Source organism: Scyliorhinus torazame, chromosome 22, assembly GCF_047496885.1.
Source record: "Scyliorhinus torazame isolate Kashiwa2021f chromosome 22, sScyTor2.1, whole genome shotgun sequence".
Lineage (NCBI taxonomy): Eukaryota > Metazoa > Chordata > Chondrichthyes > Carcharhiniformes > Scyliorhinidae > Scyliorhinus > Scyliorhinus torazame.
The window spans coordinates 20,007,758-20,021,782 of record NC_092728.1 but is presented as its reverse complement, the minus strand read 5'-3'; the positions used below and the strand labels follow the sequence as shown (position 1 = coordinate 20,021,782).

The following is a 14,025-nucleotide window of genomic DNA, read 5'->3' as shown; positions in this document are numbered from 1 at the left end:
CTCCGACAGTGCGACGCTCCCTCAGCACTGACCCTCCGACAGTGCAGCGCTCCCTCAGCACTGACTCTCCGACAGTGCGGCGCTCCCTCAGCACTGACGCTACGAGAGTGCGGCGCTCCCTCAGCACTAATGCTACGACAGTGCAGCGCTCCCTCAGCACTGACGCTCCGACAGTGCGGAGCTGCCTCAGCACTGACCCTCCGACAGTGCGGCGCTCCCTCAGCACTGACTCTCCGACAGTGCGGCACTCACTCAGCACTGACTCTCCGACAGTGCGGCACTCACTCAGCACTGACTCTCCGACAGTGCAGCGCTCCCTCAGCATAAACGCTCCAACAGTGCGGCGCTCCCTCAGCACTGACGCTCCGACAGTGTGGAGCTCCCTCAGCACTGATGCTCCAACAGTGTGGCGCTTCCTCAGCACTGACGCTCCAACAGTGCGGCATTCCCTCAGTATTGACCCTTCGACAGTGCTGCACTCCCTCGGCACTGACGCTCCGACAGTGCAGCGCTCCCTCAGCAGTGAACCTCCGACAGTGCAGCGCTCCCTCAGCACTGAACCTCCGACAGTGCAGCGCTCCCTCAGCACTGATGCTCCGACAGTGCAGCGCTCCCTCAGCACTGACCCTCCAACAGTGCAGAGCTCCCTCAGCACTGAACCTCCGACAGTGCGGCGCTCCCTCAGCACTGACGCTCCGACAGTGCGACGCTCCCTCAATACTGATGCTCCGACAGTGCCACACTCCCTCAGCACTAACGCTCGACAGTGCGGCGTTCCCTCAGCACTGATGCTCCGACAGTGCGGCGCTCCCTCAGCACTGACGCTCCAACAGTGCGGCGTTCCCTCATTATTGACCCTTCGACAGAGCGGTACTCCCTCAGCACTGAACCTCCAACAGTGCAGCGCTCCCTCAGAACTGATGCTCCGACAGTGCAGCGCTCCCTCAGCACTGAACCTCCGACAGCGCAGTGCTCCCTCAGCACTGAACCTCCGACAGTGCAGCGCTCCCTCAGCACTGATGCTCCAACAGTGCAGCACTCCCTCAGCACTGACCCTCCGACAATTCAGCGCTCCCTCAGCACTGACCCTCCAACAGTGTGGAGCTCCCTCAGCACTGACCCTCCGACAGTGCGGCACTCCCTCAGCACTGACCCTCCGACAGTTCAGCGCTCCCTCAGCACTGACCCTCCGACAGTGCGGCGCTCCCTCAGTACTGACCCGCCGACAGTGCGGCGCTCCCTCAGCACTGACCCTCTGACAGTGCGGCACTCCCTCAGCACTGACCCTCCGACAGTGCGACTCTCCCTCAGTACAGACCCTCCGACGGTGCGACGCTCCCTCAATACTGACCCTCCGACAGTGCGACGCTCCCTCAATGCTGACCCCCTGACAGTTCGGCGCTCCCTCAATACTGACCCTCCGACAGTGCGACGCTCCCTCAATGCTGACCCTCTGACAGTTCGGCGCTCCCTCTGTACTGACCGACAGTGCAGACCTCCCTCAGCACGGACCCTCCGACAGTGCGGCGCACCCTCAGCACTCATGCTCCGACAGTGCGGCGCTCCTTCAGCACTGACCCACCGACAGTGCGGCGCTCCCTCAGTACTGACCCGCCGACAGTGCGGCGCTCGCTCTGTACTGACCGACAGTGCAGACCTCCCTCAGCACTGACCCTCCGACAGTGCGGCGCTCCCTCAGTACTGACCCGCCGACAGTGCGGCGCTCCCTCAGCACTGGCCCTCCGACAGTGCGGCACTCCCTCAGCACTGACCCTCCGACAGTGCGGCACTCCCTCAGCACTGACCCTACGACAAAGAGATCTCAGTGTATGAAGAGACCGAATCACTAAACGTCGCACCACTGGTTAGTGACAGCCGGGCGGCACGGCGACGCAGTGGTTAGCACTGCTGCCTCATGTGCCGAGGACCCGGGTTCAATCTCGACCCTGAGTCACTGTCCGAGTGGAGTTTGCACATTCTCCCCATGTCTGCGTGGGTCTCACCCTCACACCCCATGTGCAGGGTGGGTAGATTAGCCCATGGGGAGTAGGGAACATGTGCAACTCACTCCCACGGGGAGTGGGGAGAATGTGGGACTCGCTCGCACGGGGAGTGGGGAGAATGTGGGACTCGCTCCCACGGGGAGTGGGGAGAATGTGGGACTCGCTCCCACAGGGAGTGGGGAGAATGTGAGTCTCGCTCCCACGGGGAGTGGGGAGAATGTGGGACTCGCTCCCACGGGGAGTGGGGTGAATGTGGGACTCGCTCCCACGGGGAGTGGGGTGAATGTGGGACTCGCTCCCACGGGGAGTGGGGGGAATGAGGGACTTGCTCCCAGGGGGAGTGGGGAGAATGTGGGACTCGCTCTCACGGGGAGTGGGGAGAATGTGGGCAGGCTTTGTGGGGAGTCAGGAGGTGAGTTACTCTCCGCAGGATTCCCAGCCTCTGACCTGCTCTGGTAGCCACAGTATTTATACGGCTGGGTCCAGTTCAGTTTCTGATCAATGGTAACCCCCAGGATGTTGAGAGTGGGGGGATTCAGCGATGGTAATGCCATTGAATGTTAGCTCCTCTCTTGTAGGAGATGGTCATTGCCGGGCACTCGTGTGGCGCGAATGTAACTTATCCCTTGTCAGCCCGAGCCGGACATTGCCCCGGTCTTGCTGCATTTGGACATGAGCTGCTTCAGTGTCGGAATGGTGAATGGTGCTGCCAAACACTCCCCCCTTCTGATCATACATTGGAGGGAAAGTCATTTGCAAACCTCGGCAGGCTGCCAGACCTGTTTTCTCAGCAGGACCAACACAATGGTGCTGGCTATTCGACTGGAGGTGGCAGTTTGGGATGAAGCTTGGTGAACCTGAGGCGATTTACAAATACGGAACAACACACTCACATACACATAGGCCTCATATAAAACCTGGACCTTTCCTGCTGAGGGTCCCCTTACCTCAGTCATGTTCACTCGGCCCTCCTGGAAGGAGCAATCCCCCGCGTCGTGCGTGCAGACATGACGATATTTGCACCAGTGGCAGGGGTAGGGTCCTCCGACACAGGACAGACATCTGACAGTGAGATGAGAGAGGGGGTTACAGCTCAAAATTCAACAGATTTAACATAATGTACGCCCCACACATGGTCATTACCATGGTCAGAGCCAGGATTCTATCTCGGGATTCACACTGGTGGTGAGAGTGAAGCTCTACACTGTCCCCATCAAACATCCCAGGACAGGTACAGCACGGGGTTAGATACAGAGTAAAGCTCCCTCTACACTGTCCCCATCAAACACTCCCAGGACAGGTACAGCACGGGGTTAGATACAGAGTAAAACTCCCTCTACACTGTCCCCATCAAACACCCCCAGGACAGGTACAGCACGGGGTTAGATACAGAGTAAAGCTACCTCTACACTGACCCCATCAAACACTCCCAGGACAGGTACAGCACGGGGTTAGATACAGAGTAAAGCTCCCTCTACACTGTCCCCATCAAACACTCCCAGGACAGGTACAGCACGGGGTTAGATACAGAGTAAAGCTCCCTCTACACTGTCCCCATCAAACACTCCTAGGACAGGTACAGCATGGGGTTAGATACAGAGTAAAGCTCCCTCTACACTGTCCCCATCAATCACTCCCAGGACAGGTACAGCACGGGGTTAGATACAGATTAAAGCTCCCTCTACACTGTCCCCATCAAACACTCCCAGGAAAGGGACAGAACGGGGTTAGATACAGAGTAAAGCTCCCTCTACACTGTCCCCAACAAACACTCCCAGGACAGGTACAGCACGGGGTTAGATACAGAGTAAAGCTCCCTCTGCACTGTCCCCATCAAACACTCCCAGGAAAGGGACAGAACGGGGTTAGATACAGAGTAAAGCTCCCTTTACACTGTCCCCATCAAACACTCCCAGGACAGGTACAGCACGGGGTTAGATGCAAAGTAAAGCTCCCTCTAAACTGTCCCCATCAAACACTCCCAGGACAGGTACAGCACGGGGTTAGATACAGAGTAAAGCTCCCTCTACACTGTCCCCATCAAACACTCCCAGGACAGGTACAGCACGGGGTTAGATACAGAGTAAAGCTACCTCTACACTGACCCCATCAAACACCCCCAGGACAGATACAGCACGGGGTTAGATACAGAGTAAAGCTCCCTCTGCACTGTCCCCATCAAACAGTCCCAGGACAGGTACAGCACGGGGTTAGATACAGAGTAAGGCTCCCTCTGCACTGTCCCCATCAAACACTCCCAGGAAAGGGACAGAACGGGGTTAGATACAGAGTAAAGCTCCCTTTACACTGTCCCCATCAAACACTCCCAGGACAGGATCAGCACGGGGTTAGATACAGAGTAAAGCTCCCTCTACACTGTCCCCATCAAACACTACCAGGACAGGTACAGCACGGGGTTAGATACAGAGTAAAGCTCCCTCTACACTGTCCCCATCAAACACTCCCAGGACAGGTACAGCACGGGGTTAGATACAGAGTAAAGCTCCCTTTACACTGTCCCCATCAAACACTCCCAGGACAGGTACAGCACAGGGTTAGATACAGATACATGTGGAGTTCAAATTGTGATAAGATCTACAGAGTGTTAGGAACATGAAGGGCAGAGAGGCAGAGAGAGAGAGAGTGAGGAGAGAGAAAGAGAGAGAGTGTGTGTGTGAGAGAAAGAGAGAGAGATAAACAGAGACAGAGAGAGGGAGGGAGGGAGGGAGAGAGGTAGAGAGATAGCGAGAGGCAGCGAGGGCGAGAGAGACGGAAAGGGAGAGTGCGAGGGAGACAGAGCGAGACTCAGAGTAGGGGAGAGAAAGTGAGATGGTGAGAGAGCGCGGGATGGAGGGAGAGAGTCACAGTGAGCGTGAGGTAGAGAGGGAAGGAGAGAGGGAGGGAAAGAAAGAGAGGGAGGGAGAGAGACAAGGCAAGAGCGACAGAGGGAGAGAGGGACAGAGGGAGGGAGCAAGTCAGAGGGAGAGACCGACAGCGAGACGAGGGAGAAAGAGACAGAGGGAGAGGGAGGGAGAGACAAAGTGACAAAATGGATGAGAGGATTGGAGTGATGAGAGAGGGAGGCTGGGAGAGAGACAGAACGAAAGAGAGCGAGAGAGAAAGAGACACACACACAGAGCAGTGCAAAAATATTCAGTCCTTAAGCTGGGCTCAGCTTGACCACAGGGGTTGATGTACCATTAATTCACTGCAAGGCGATGAGAGTGAGTGAACATAGGCTTTATTAACCAAGAACTTGCCTGCCTGTGTCTGCTGTACAAATGAGCGCCGTCCCCAGGCGGCCGGTCTATATACCGTCCAGGGGGGGGCGGAGCCAGAGGCGGAGCCCACCAGGTTCCAGTACAATACCTGTAAGGAGATCACATTACCATTGGGCCACCGTGCTACACAGACAGCTTATACTATGGTGAATACATTCACCACAGGGGTTAACAGTGAGAGAGCAAATGCACACAGGCTTTACCTAGGCCCGTGTCTAGAGCTGGGTGTTGTCTATCTTGTCAGTTTGGAGTCACTCTGAGTGGGTAGTAGGTCATTCTGTGCTGACCTGAGTCTGTTGACAACGGATTCGGACTGGCGTGTGAATCAGGTGCTATTAACAAAGAAGTCATTTCCTCCCTGTTGAGAGCCAGGACAAAGTGTTGGCCTCTCCCCAGCCTAAGAACAACAGCAGCTGTCCCTGCTTCTGGGTCCTGGAGTAACATCGCCTGCACTCTGAGGCAGGATGCCCAAGCATGTCCCATCAGCGTGCCCACAGCTATCTCCCCTCTCCGTGAGATGTCTGCCCCAGCCCGAGAGTGTGAGAGAGAGAGACAGAGGGCAAGCCAGGGCAGGGAGGCAGGCAAACAGACAGCGAGAGAGGGAGGGAGAATGTGAGAGTCAGCGAGAGGGGGAGGCAGAATGAGAGAGGAGAGAGAGACAGCGAGAGAGGGAAGGTGAATGTGAGAGGAGAGAGAGAGACAGCGAGAGAGGGAGGAGGAATGAGAGAGAAGGAGAGAGACAGCGAGAGAGGGAGGGAGAATGTGAGAGTCAGCGAGAGAGACAGCGAGAGAGGGAAGGTGAATGTGAGAGAAGGAGAGAGAGACGGCGAGAGAGGGAGGAGGAATGTGAGAGAAGGAGAGAGACAGCGAGAGAGGGAGGAAGAATGAGAGAGAAGGAGAGAGACAGCGAGAGAGGGAGGGAGAATGTGAGAGGAGAGAGACAGCGAGAGAGGGAGAGAGAAGGAGAGAGACAGCGAGAGGGGGAGGGAGAATGAGAGAGAAGGTGAGAGACAGCGAGAGAGGGAAGGTGAATGTGAGAGGAGAGAGAGACGGCGAGAGAGGGAGGAGGAATGTGAGAGAAGGAGAGAGACAGCGAGAGAGGGAGGAGGAATGTGAGAAGGAGAGAGACAGCGAGAGAGGGAGGGAGAATGTGAGAGGAGAGAGACAGCGAGAGAGGGAGGGAGAATGTGAGAGGAGAGAGACAGCGAGAGAGGGAGGGAGAATGTGAGAGGAGAGAGACAGCGAGAGAGGGAGGAGGAATGTGAGAGAAGGAGAGAGACAGCGAGAGAGGGAGGGAGAATGTGAGAGAAGGAGAGAGACAGCGAGAGAGGGAGGGAGAATGAGCGAGAAGGACAGCGACAGAGGGAGGGAGAAGGAGAGAGAAGGAGAGAGACGGCGAGAGAGGGAGGAGGAATGAGAGAGAAGGAGAGAGACAGCGAGAGAGAGAGGGAGAATGTGAGAGGAGAGAGACAGCGAGAGAGGGGGGGAGAATGAGAGAGGAGAGAGACAGCGAGAGAGAGAGGGAGAATGTGAGAGAAGGAGAGAGACAGCGAGAGAGGGAGGGTGAATGAGAGAGGAGAGAGACAGCGAGAGAGGGAGGGAGAATGTGAGAGGAGAGAGACAGCGAGAGAGGGAGAGAGAAGGAGAGAGACAGCGAGAGAGGGAGGGAGAATGAGAGAAGGAGTGAGACAGCGAGAGAGAGAGGGAGAATGTGAGAGGAGAGAGACAGCGAGAGAGGGAGGGTGAATGAGAGAGGAGAGAGACAGCGAGAGAAGGAGGGTGAATGAGAGGCAGAGAGATACCGAGAGAAAGGGGGAGTGAGGGCCAGGAACAGAGGGAGTGAGAGAGACAGAGATAAATGGGGAGAGAGAGAATGTGAGAGAGAAAGTGGAGTGAGAGTGAGACAGGGTGAGATGGAGAGAGTGAGAAAGACAGAGGCAGAGAGAGAGGGACAGAGAAAAAGAGAGAGAAAGAGGGATTGAGAACGAGGGGTAGAGGGAAATAGATATGAGAGGTAGAGTCAGAGAGAGAGAGAAAAAGGGAAACAGGGACAGGAGAGAAGATGGAGAGAGCGTACGAGAGGGACAGACAACCAGGGAGAGAAAGGGGGAAAGGAGAGAGTGTGAGAGACAGAAAGAGAATGCGAGTCAGAGGGAGGAGGAGATAGAGCAGGGAAGAGAGAGGAAAGAAAGCGAGAAAAGGGGAGAGAGAGGGGGTGAGTGGGGGGGGGAGGGGGCCAAAGAGGGAGAGTTAGCAAAAAAGTGAGAGACAGAGAGAGGACAAAGAGGGCTAAGAGGGATAGAAAAGGGGAAGAGAAGGAGAAAAAGCGAGAGGGAGGCAACGAGGGAGAGGAAGCGAGGCAGAGAGTAACAGAGAGAGAGGGAGTAGGAAAATGAGAGATAGATGATGAGAGAGAGAGAGTATTTAGCTGTCCTCTCCTGAAGGAACTGGGCAGTGCAGGGATGTGGGACAAAGCAGAGTGGACAAGGTGGACATGAGGCGGGGGAGACCCGCAAAGGCCCAACTTCCTGACATCCCCCTCGCCAGTGGAGGAGAGGGCAGAAAATAGGCGCCTTGGTGGACAGGGAATGCTGGGAAAGAGTAGGGTCATCACTGCATCGCTGGTTGGCGTGGTAACAGGCCAGGCAGGGGTAGGGGAGGGGTATGAGCATTGCACAACACTGACGAACCTCGGAGGGAACGCTGATAGACTCACAAGCCAGGCAGGAAACAGATGGGAGCTGATTACAGAGACGCACATTGCCAGGACGGCACTTGTACACTACACATTGCACACAACAGCTGTTCCCACACGGTGCAGGGTCACTGTGTCTTTTCCCAGCCTCTACCCAGCCCCTAGTCAACATGTTGCTAACTCTTTACTGAATCAACGTCCAGAGCCCCAGAAACAGGCTATTCTGCCCCTCAGCACTGTGCTGATGTCCCTACCCCCACACCAGGCTCCTCCCACTCCCCCGACGTCATCTCCCACCCCATCCCCCATCTCCTTTTATTCATTTATCCAGCTACCCCCCTCCCCCCTTAAACAAATTGACATGATTCGCCTCAACCACTCCCCATGGGAACGAGTCCCACATTCTCCCCACCCCCCGTGGGAGCGAGTCCCACATTCTCCCCACTCCCCGTGGGAGCGAGTCCCACATTCTCCCCACTTCCCGTGGGAGCAAGTCCCACATTCTCCCCACTCCCCGTGGGAGCGAGTTCCACATTCTCCCCACTCCCTGTGGGTGCGAGTCCCACATTCTCCCCACTTCCCCATTGGAACGAGTCCCACATTCTCCCCACTACCCATGGGAGCAAGTCCCACATTCTCCTCACTCTCCATGGGAACGAGTCCCACATTCTCCCCACTCCCCGTGGGAGCGAGTCCCACATTCTCCCCACTCCCCGTGGGAGCGAGTCCCACATTCTCCCCACTTCCTGTGGGAGCGAGTCCCACATTCTCCCCACTCCCCGTGGGAGCAATTCCCACATTCTCCCCACTCCCCGTGGGAGTGAGTCCCACATTCTCCCTACTCCCCGTGGGAGCGAGTCCCACATTCTCCCCACTCCCCGTGGGAGCGAGTCCCACATTCTCCCCACTTCCCCATGGGAACGAGTCCCACATTCGCCCCACTCTCCGTGGGAGCGAGTCCCACATTCTCCCCACTCCCCGTGGGAGCGAGTCCCACATTCTCCCCACTTCCCGTGGGAGCAAGTCCCACATTCTCCCCACTCCCCGTGGGAGCGAGTTCCACATTCTCCCCACTCCCTGTGGGTGCGAGTCCCACATTCTCCCCACTTCCCCATTGGAACGAGTCCCACATTCTCCCCACTACCCATGGGAGCAAGTCCCACATTCTCCTCACTCTCCATGGGAACGAGTCCCACATTCTCCCCACTCCCCGTGGGAGCGAGTTCCACATTCTCCCCACTCCCTGTGGGAGCGAGTCCCACATTCTCCCCACTCCCCGTGGGAGCGAGACCCACATTCTCCCCGTGGGAGCGAGTCCCACATTCTCCCTACTCCCCGTGGGAGCGAGTCCCACATTCTCCCCACTCCGCGTGGGAGCGAGTCCCACATTCTCCCCACTCCCCGTGGGAGCAAGTCCCACATTCTCCCCACTTCCCCATGGGAGCGAGTCCCACATTCTCCCCACTTCCCCATGGGAACGAGTCCCACATTCTCCCCACTACCCATGGGAACAAGTCCCACATTCTCCCCTCTCCCCGTGGGAGCGAGTCCCACATTCTCCCCACTCCCCGTGGGAGCGAGTCTCACATTCTCCACTCCCCTCTCGAGCCTGTTACACAGGAACAGGAGGAGGCCCATTCAGCCCCTCTCAAGCCTGTTACACACGAACAGGAGGAGACCCATTCAGCCCCTCTCGAGCCTGTTACACAGGAACAGGAGGAGGCCCATTCAGCCCCTTCTCGAGCCTGTTACACAGGAACAGGAGGAGGCCATTCAGCCCCTTATCACTGACAGATCTGCGCCTGAGCACCATCTACTGGATAGTGTGATGGCGGAAGGGATGGAAAGAAAAAAGGAGGGACAGCGAACGAGCTATTGAGGGAGGGATAGAGTAATAGAGAGAGGAAACAGGAGAGTGGGAGGGAGAGAGGGAACACGAAAGAGACGGAGCAAAGAAGAGAGAAATGGAAGGAAGAGAGAATTGGAAAGTGATGGAGGGAAGGACTACATGATGGGGGGACGGAGAGAGAGAGCTGGAAGGAAGAAGAGAGTAAAGAAAAGAGGGAGGGAATAGAGAGGGAGAGAAGGAATTTGGGAACGAGAGAGAATAGTAGGAAGGAATGAATAGAAGGAGAGACGTAGAACAGAAGGAGAGAGGGTTGGAGAGAAAGTGTGAGGGAGGGAGATGGAAGGAGAGAGGGCCGGTGGGTAGATGAACAGGAGAGAGGGAGGAAGAATGATGGATGGAAGGAGAGGAGGTGGAGGGAAGGACGGAGGGAGTGAAGAGGAAGGGAAGGGAAGACTGATGATGGGAAGGAGGGAGGAATGGAGGGAAGGGGAACAGGAGAGAGGGGAGGAGAGTGATGGAGGGAATGAGAGGGGTCGAGGGAAGGAGAGGGGGAGGAGGCAGAAGGTGGGAAGGAGAGAGAGATGGAGGGAAGGAGAGAGTGATGGAGGGACAGAGAGCAATGGAGGGAAGGAGAGAGGGAAAGTGACAGTAATAGAGAGAATGTGTGAGGGAGGAGACAAGGTGGGAAAGAGAGAGTGAAGGAGGGAAGGAGAGAGAGAAAGTGTAAGTGATAGAGGGAAGGAGGGCGAAAGGGATGTAAAGAAAGATGAAGCGAAGAAGAGAGAACGAGCTAACAGGGAGTCTTCTCAACAACAACCCCTCCCAGAGGACAGACAGCTCCTATTAAATGTCCATTGAGAATAGCAGCGATCCAGCTTGTGAATACTTCATTACAGACAAGCTCCAGGTGGGAATTTAAATCTCGCACCTGCGGCTTCGAAGGGAGACATTTATCTTCTGCCTGCTGACTTTATGTTTTGCTTTTTCCTGGCGCCTGCTGCTTGGATGCAAGAACTGAGACTCACAGTGAAGAGGAGGGGGGTGCGCGGCGTGAAGCAGTGAGGGGTGGGAAACACCCCTCCCCCCATTAACCAAAAGGCCAGTTCCTGCGACGAGCTCATCATAGATCAGAGAAGCTCAGGGCACAATAATAAGAATGTCCCTGAACTCATCCAACACAACACGCCCACCAGGTAGCGGGCGAAACGTGAAAGCAACTCTGCACCTACAACCCTCCCCATCTCTGTAACCTCCTCCAGCCCCCACAACCCTCCATATCTCTGTAACTTCCTCCAGCCCCTACCACCCTCCCTATCTCAGTAACCTCCTCCAGCCCCTACAACCCTCCCTGTCTCTGTAACCTCCTCCAGCCCCTACAACCCTCCCCATCTCTGTAACCTCCTCCAGCCCCCATAACCCTCCATATCTCTGTAACCTCCTACAGCCCCTACCACCTTCCCCATCTCTGTAACCTCCTCCAGCCCCCACAACCCTCCATATCTCTGTAACCTCCTCCAGCCCCTACCACCCTCCCTATCTCTGTAACCCCCACCAGCCCCTACAACCCTCCCTATCTCTGTAGCCTCCTCCAGCCCCTACAACCCTCCCTATCTCTGTAACCTCCTCCAGCCCCTACAACCCTCCCTATCTCTGTAACCTCCTCCAGCCCCTGCAACCCTCCCTATCTCTGTAACCTCCTCCAGCCCCTACAACCCTCCCTATCTCTTCAACCTGCGACAATCCCCCAAGACATCTGCCTCTCGAGCATCTCCCGATTCCCACCGCTTCACCATTGATTGTGATTCATTCAGCTGCCTCGGTGGCCTTAGGCTTTGGAATTCCCTCCCCAACCTCTCTACCTCTTTCTGTCTCTGACTCTCTCTCTCTCTTTGCCTCTTTGCCTCTCCCTCTATCTGTCTCTCCGTCTCGGTCTCCCCGTCTGGCGGGGGTGGGAATCGCGCCGCGCCGGTTGGCGGGCCCCCCCCCTCGATTCTCCGGCCCGGATGGGCCGAAGTCCCGCTGCTGGAATGCCTGTCCCACCTGCGGGAATCAAACCACCTCTCTTACCGGCGGGACAAGGCGGCACGGGCGAGCTCCGGGGTCCTGGGGGGGGCGCGGGCGATCTGGCCCCGGGGGGGGGTGCCCCCATGGTGGACTGGCCCGCAATCGGGGCCCACCAATCCGCGGGCGGGCCTGTGCCGTGGGGGCACTCTTTTCCTTCCGCCTTCGCCACGGTCTCCACCATTGCGGAGGCGGAAGAGACCCCCTCCATTGCGCATGCGCGGGGATGCCGTGAGCAGCCGCTGACGCTCCCGCACATGCGCCACCCGGCAAAGTCAGTTTCCCGCCAGCCGGCGGGGCGGAAATCAGTCCGGCGCGGGCCTAGCCCCTCAAGGTTAGGGCTCGGCCGCTCAAGATGCGGAGGATTCCGCACCTTTGGGGCGGCGCGATGACGGACTGATTCGCGACGTTTTTGGAGCCGGTCGGCGGACATCGCGCCGATTGCGGAGAATCCCGCCCCAGATCTTCCCGGTTCGCAATTCCTCGCAAGGTCTCAATTTATCTCGCGAGTCGGTGCAATGTATAATCCCACTCATTGTGGGCGGGATCACTTTTTGCAAAATCTGTGTCATGTGAGAATACCTTTAAGAAATGGGTGTTTACTACTGCAGTGATGTCAGAGAGTAGGTGGAGCTGGGCTGTCTGTCAGCTTCTTACTTTCGTTGTAGGCTGTTTGCTGCAGGGTGAGTTTTAGTTTCGTTTTCAGAGCTGGATAGCTCCAGTCAAAACCAGAAGGGGTATTAGTCTCTCTCTCTGTAATCTAAAAACTGTAAATTGATCCTTTTGTGATTTAAAACTAATAACTGCTCTCAGTAGTGACTTTAACCTGATGTGCTTCTGTTAAAGGTTTTGTTTTTAAGTCTTATGGATGTTAAAAGGAAAGCTTAAAGGATTACTTAGTGTTGTATTCTTTGGGGGTTATATTTGAATTGATGGTTGCTAAGATCTATGCTTTAAAAAGGTTAACTTGAGTTCATAGAATAAACATTGTTTTGCTTTAAAAAATACTTTTCCATTTCTGCTATACCACACCTGTAGAGTGGGCCGTGTGCTCCCCATACCACAATCTATTAAAAGTTATGGATCAGGTGAACTCCATGATATACTTTAGGGTTCTCTAAACCCTGGCCCATAACAAATTGGGGGCTCGAGGGGGATAAAAGTCTATCTATTGGATTGCCTTACTGAACTTAAAAACAGTGAGGGGTGAGCATATTGTGGTTACTTTTCAGGTGTGGTATTTTAGTTTAAGTGGAGAGTGTGTTGTGGACAATGGCTCTTTCAGAGGCTCTGAAATTTTTGGGGGTGGAGACGGTCACACGCCGTACCTTACGGACAGAGACTAAAAGCAGACTGTTAGATTTGGCAAAAACATTGCAGTTAACAATTTGGGGGATGTACGGGGGGGGGGGGGGGGGGGGGGGCGGGGAAACGCCTCATAGAGAGTTGGGGCTTGGGAAGGGGGTGACAGGGGAGACGGGTTGGGGGCTCCAGAGATCAGGGTGCTATTTTTAAATGGCTTCCCAATCTCTCGCTACACTGAGGAGATCCAGCAAGTGAAGCTCCTCAGTGCACAAAATGGGGCTATGTGCGGCCTTGGCCGTGCGCTCCCCGCTGAGGACCCCTACCGAACCGGAGTGACGTCACCGTGAGCGCCGGGAAACACGTGGCTAAACTAGCTCGCTATGGGACTTTGTTCCCATTTTGTTAAATCCCGCCCTCTGTCTCCCTTGCTCTCCGTCTCTCTCTCTCTCTTGCTCTCCATCTCTCTCTCTCTCTCTCTGTGTCTTTCTCGCTGTCCTTCTCTCTCTCTCTCTCGCTCTCTCTCTCGCTTTCTCTTCTGTCCCTCTCGCTCTCTCTCTCTCTATTTCTCTCTCTCTCCCTCTTTCTCTCACTCTTTCTCTCGCTCTCTCTCTCTCTGTTTCTCGCGCGCACTCTCTCTGTTTATCTCTCTCTCTCTCTCTCTGTTTATCTCTCTCTCTCTCTCTCTGTTTATCTCTCTCTCTCTCTCTCTGTTTATCTCTCTCTCTCTCTCTCTGTTTATCTCTCTCTCTCTCTGTTTATCTCTCTCTCTCTCTCTCTGTTTATCTCTCTCTCTCTCTGTTTATCTCTCTCTCTCTCTCTCTGTTTATCTCT

At 55.7% G+C, this 14,025-nt stretch overlaps 1 protein-coding gene across 1 annotated transcript in view; it reads right to left on the bottom strand.

The window, feature by feature from the left end:
• plxna3 (plexin A3) overlaps positions 1-14,025 on the bottom strand; it is a 297,717-nt gene that overhangs the window by 124,345 nt on the left and 159,347 nt on the right. Inside the window, exon 9 of the mRNA XM_072487943.1 lies at positions 2,951-3,065. Coding sequence (XP_072344044.1) covers positions 2,951-3,065 — 115 coding nt within the window. The remainder of the gene's footprint in view (positions 1-2,950; positions 3,066-14,025) is intronic.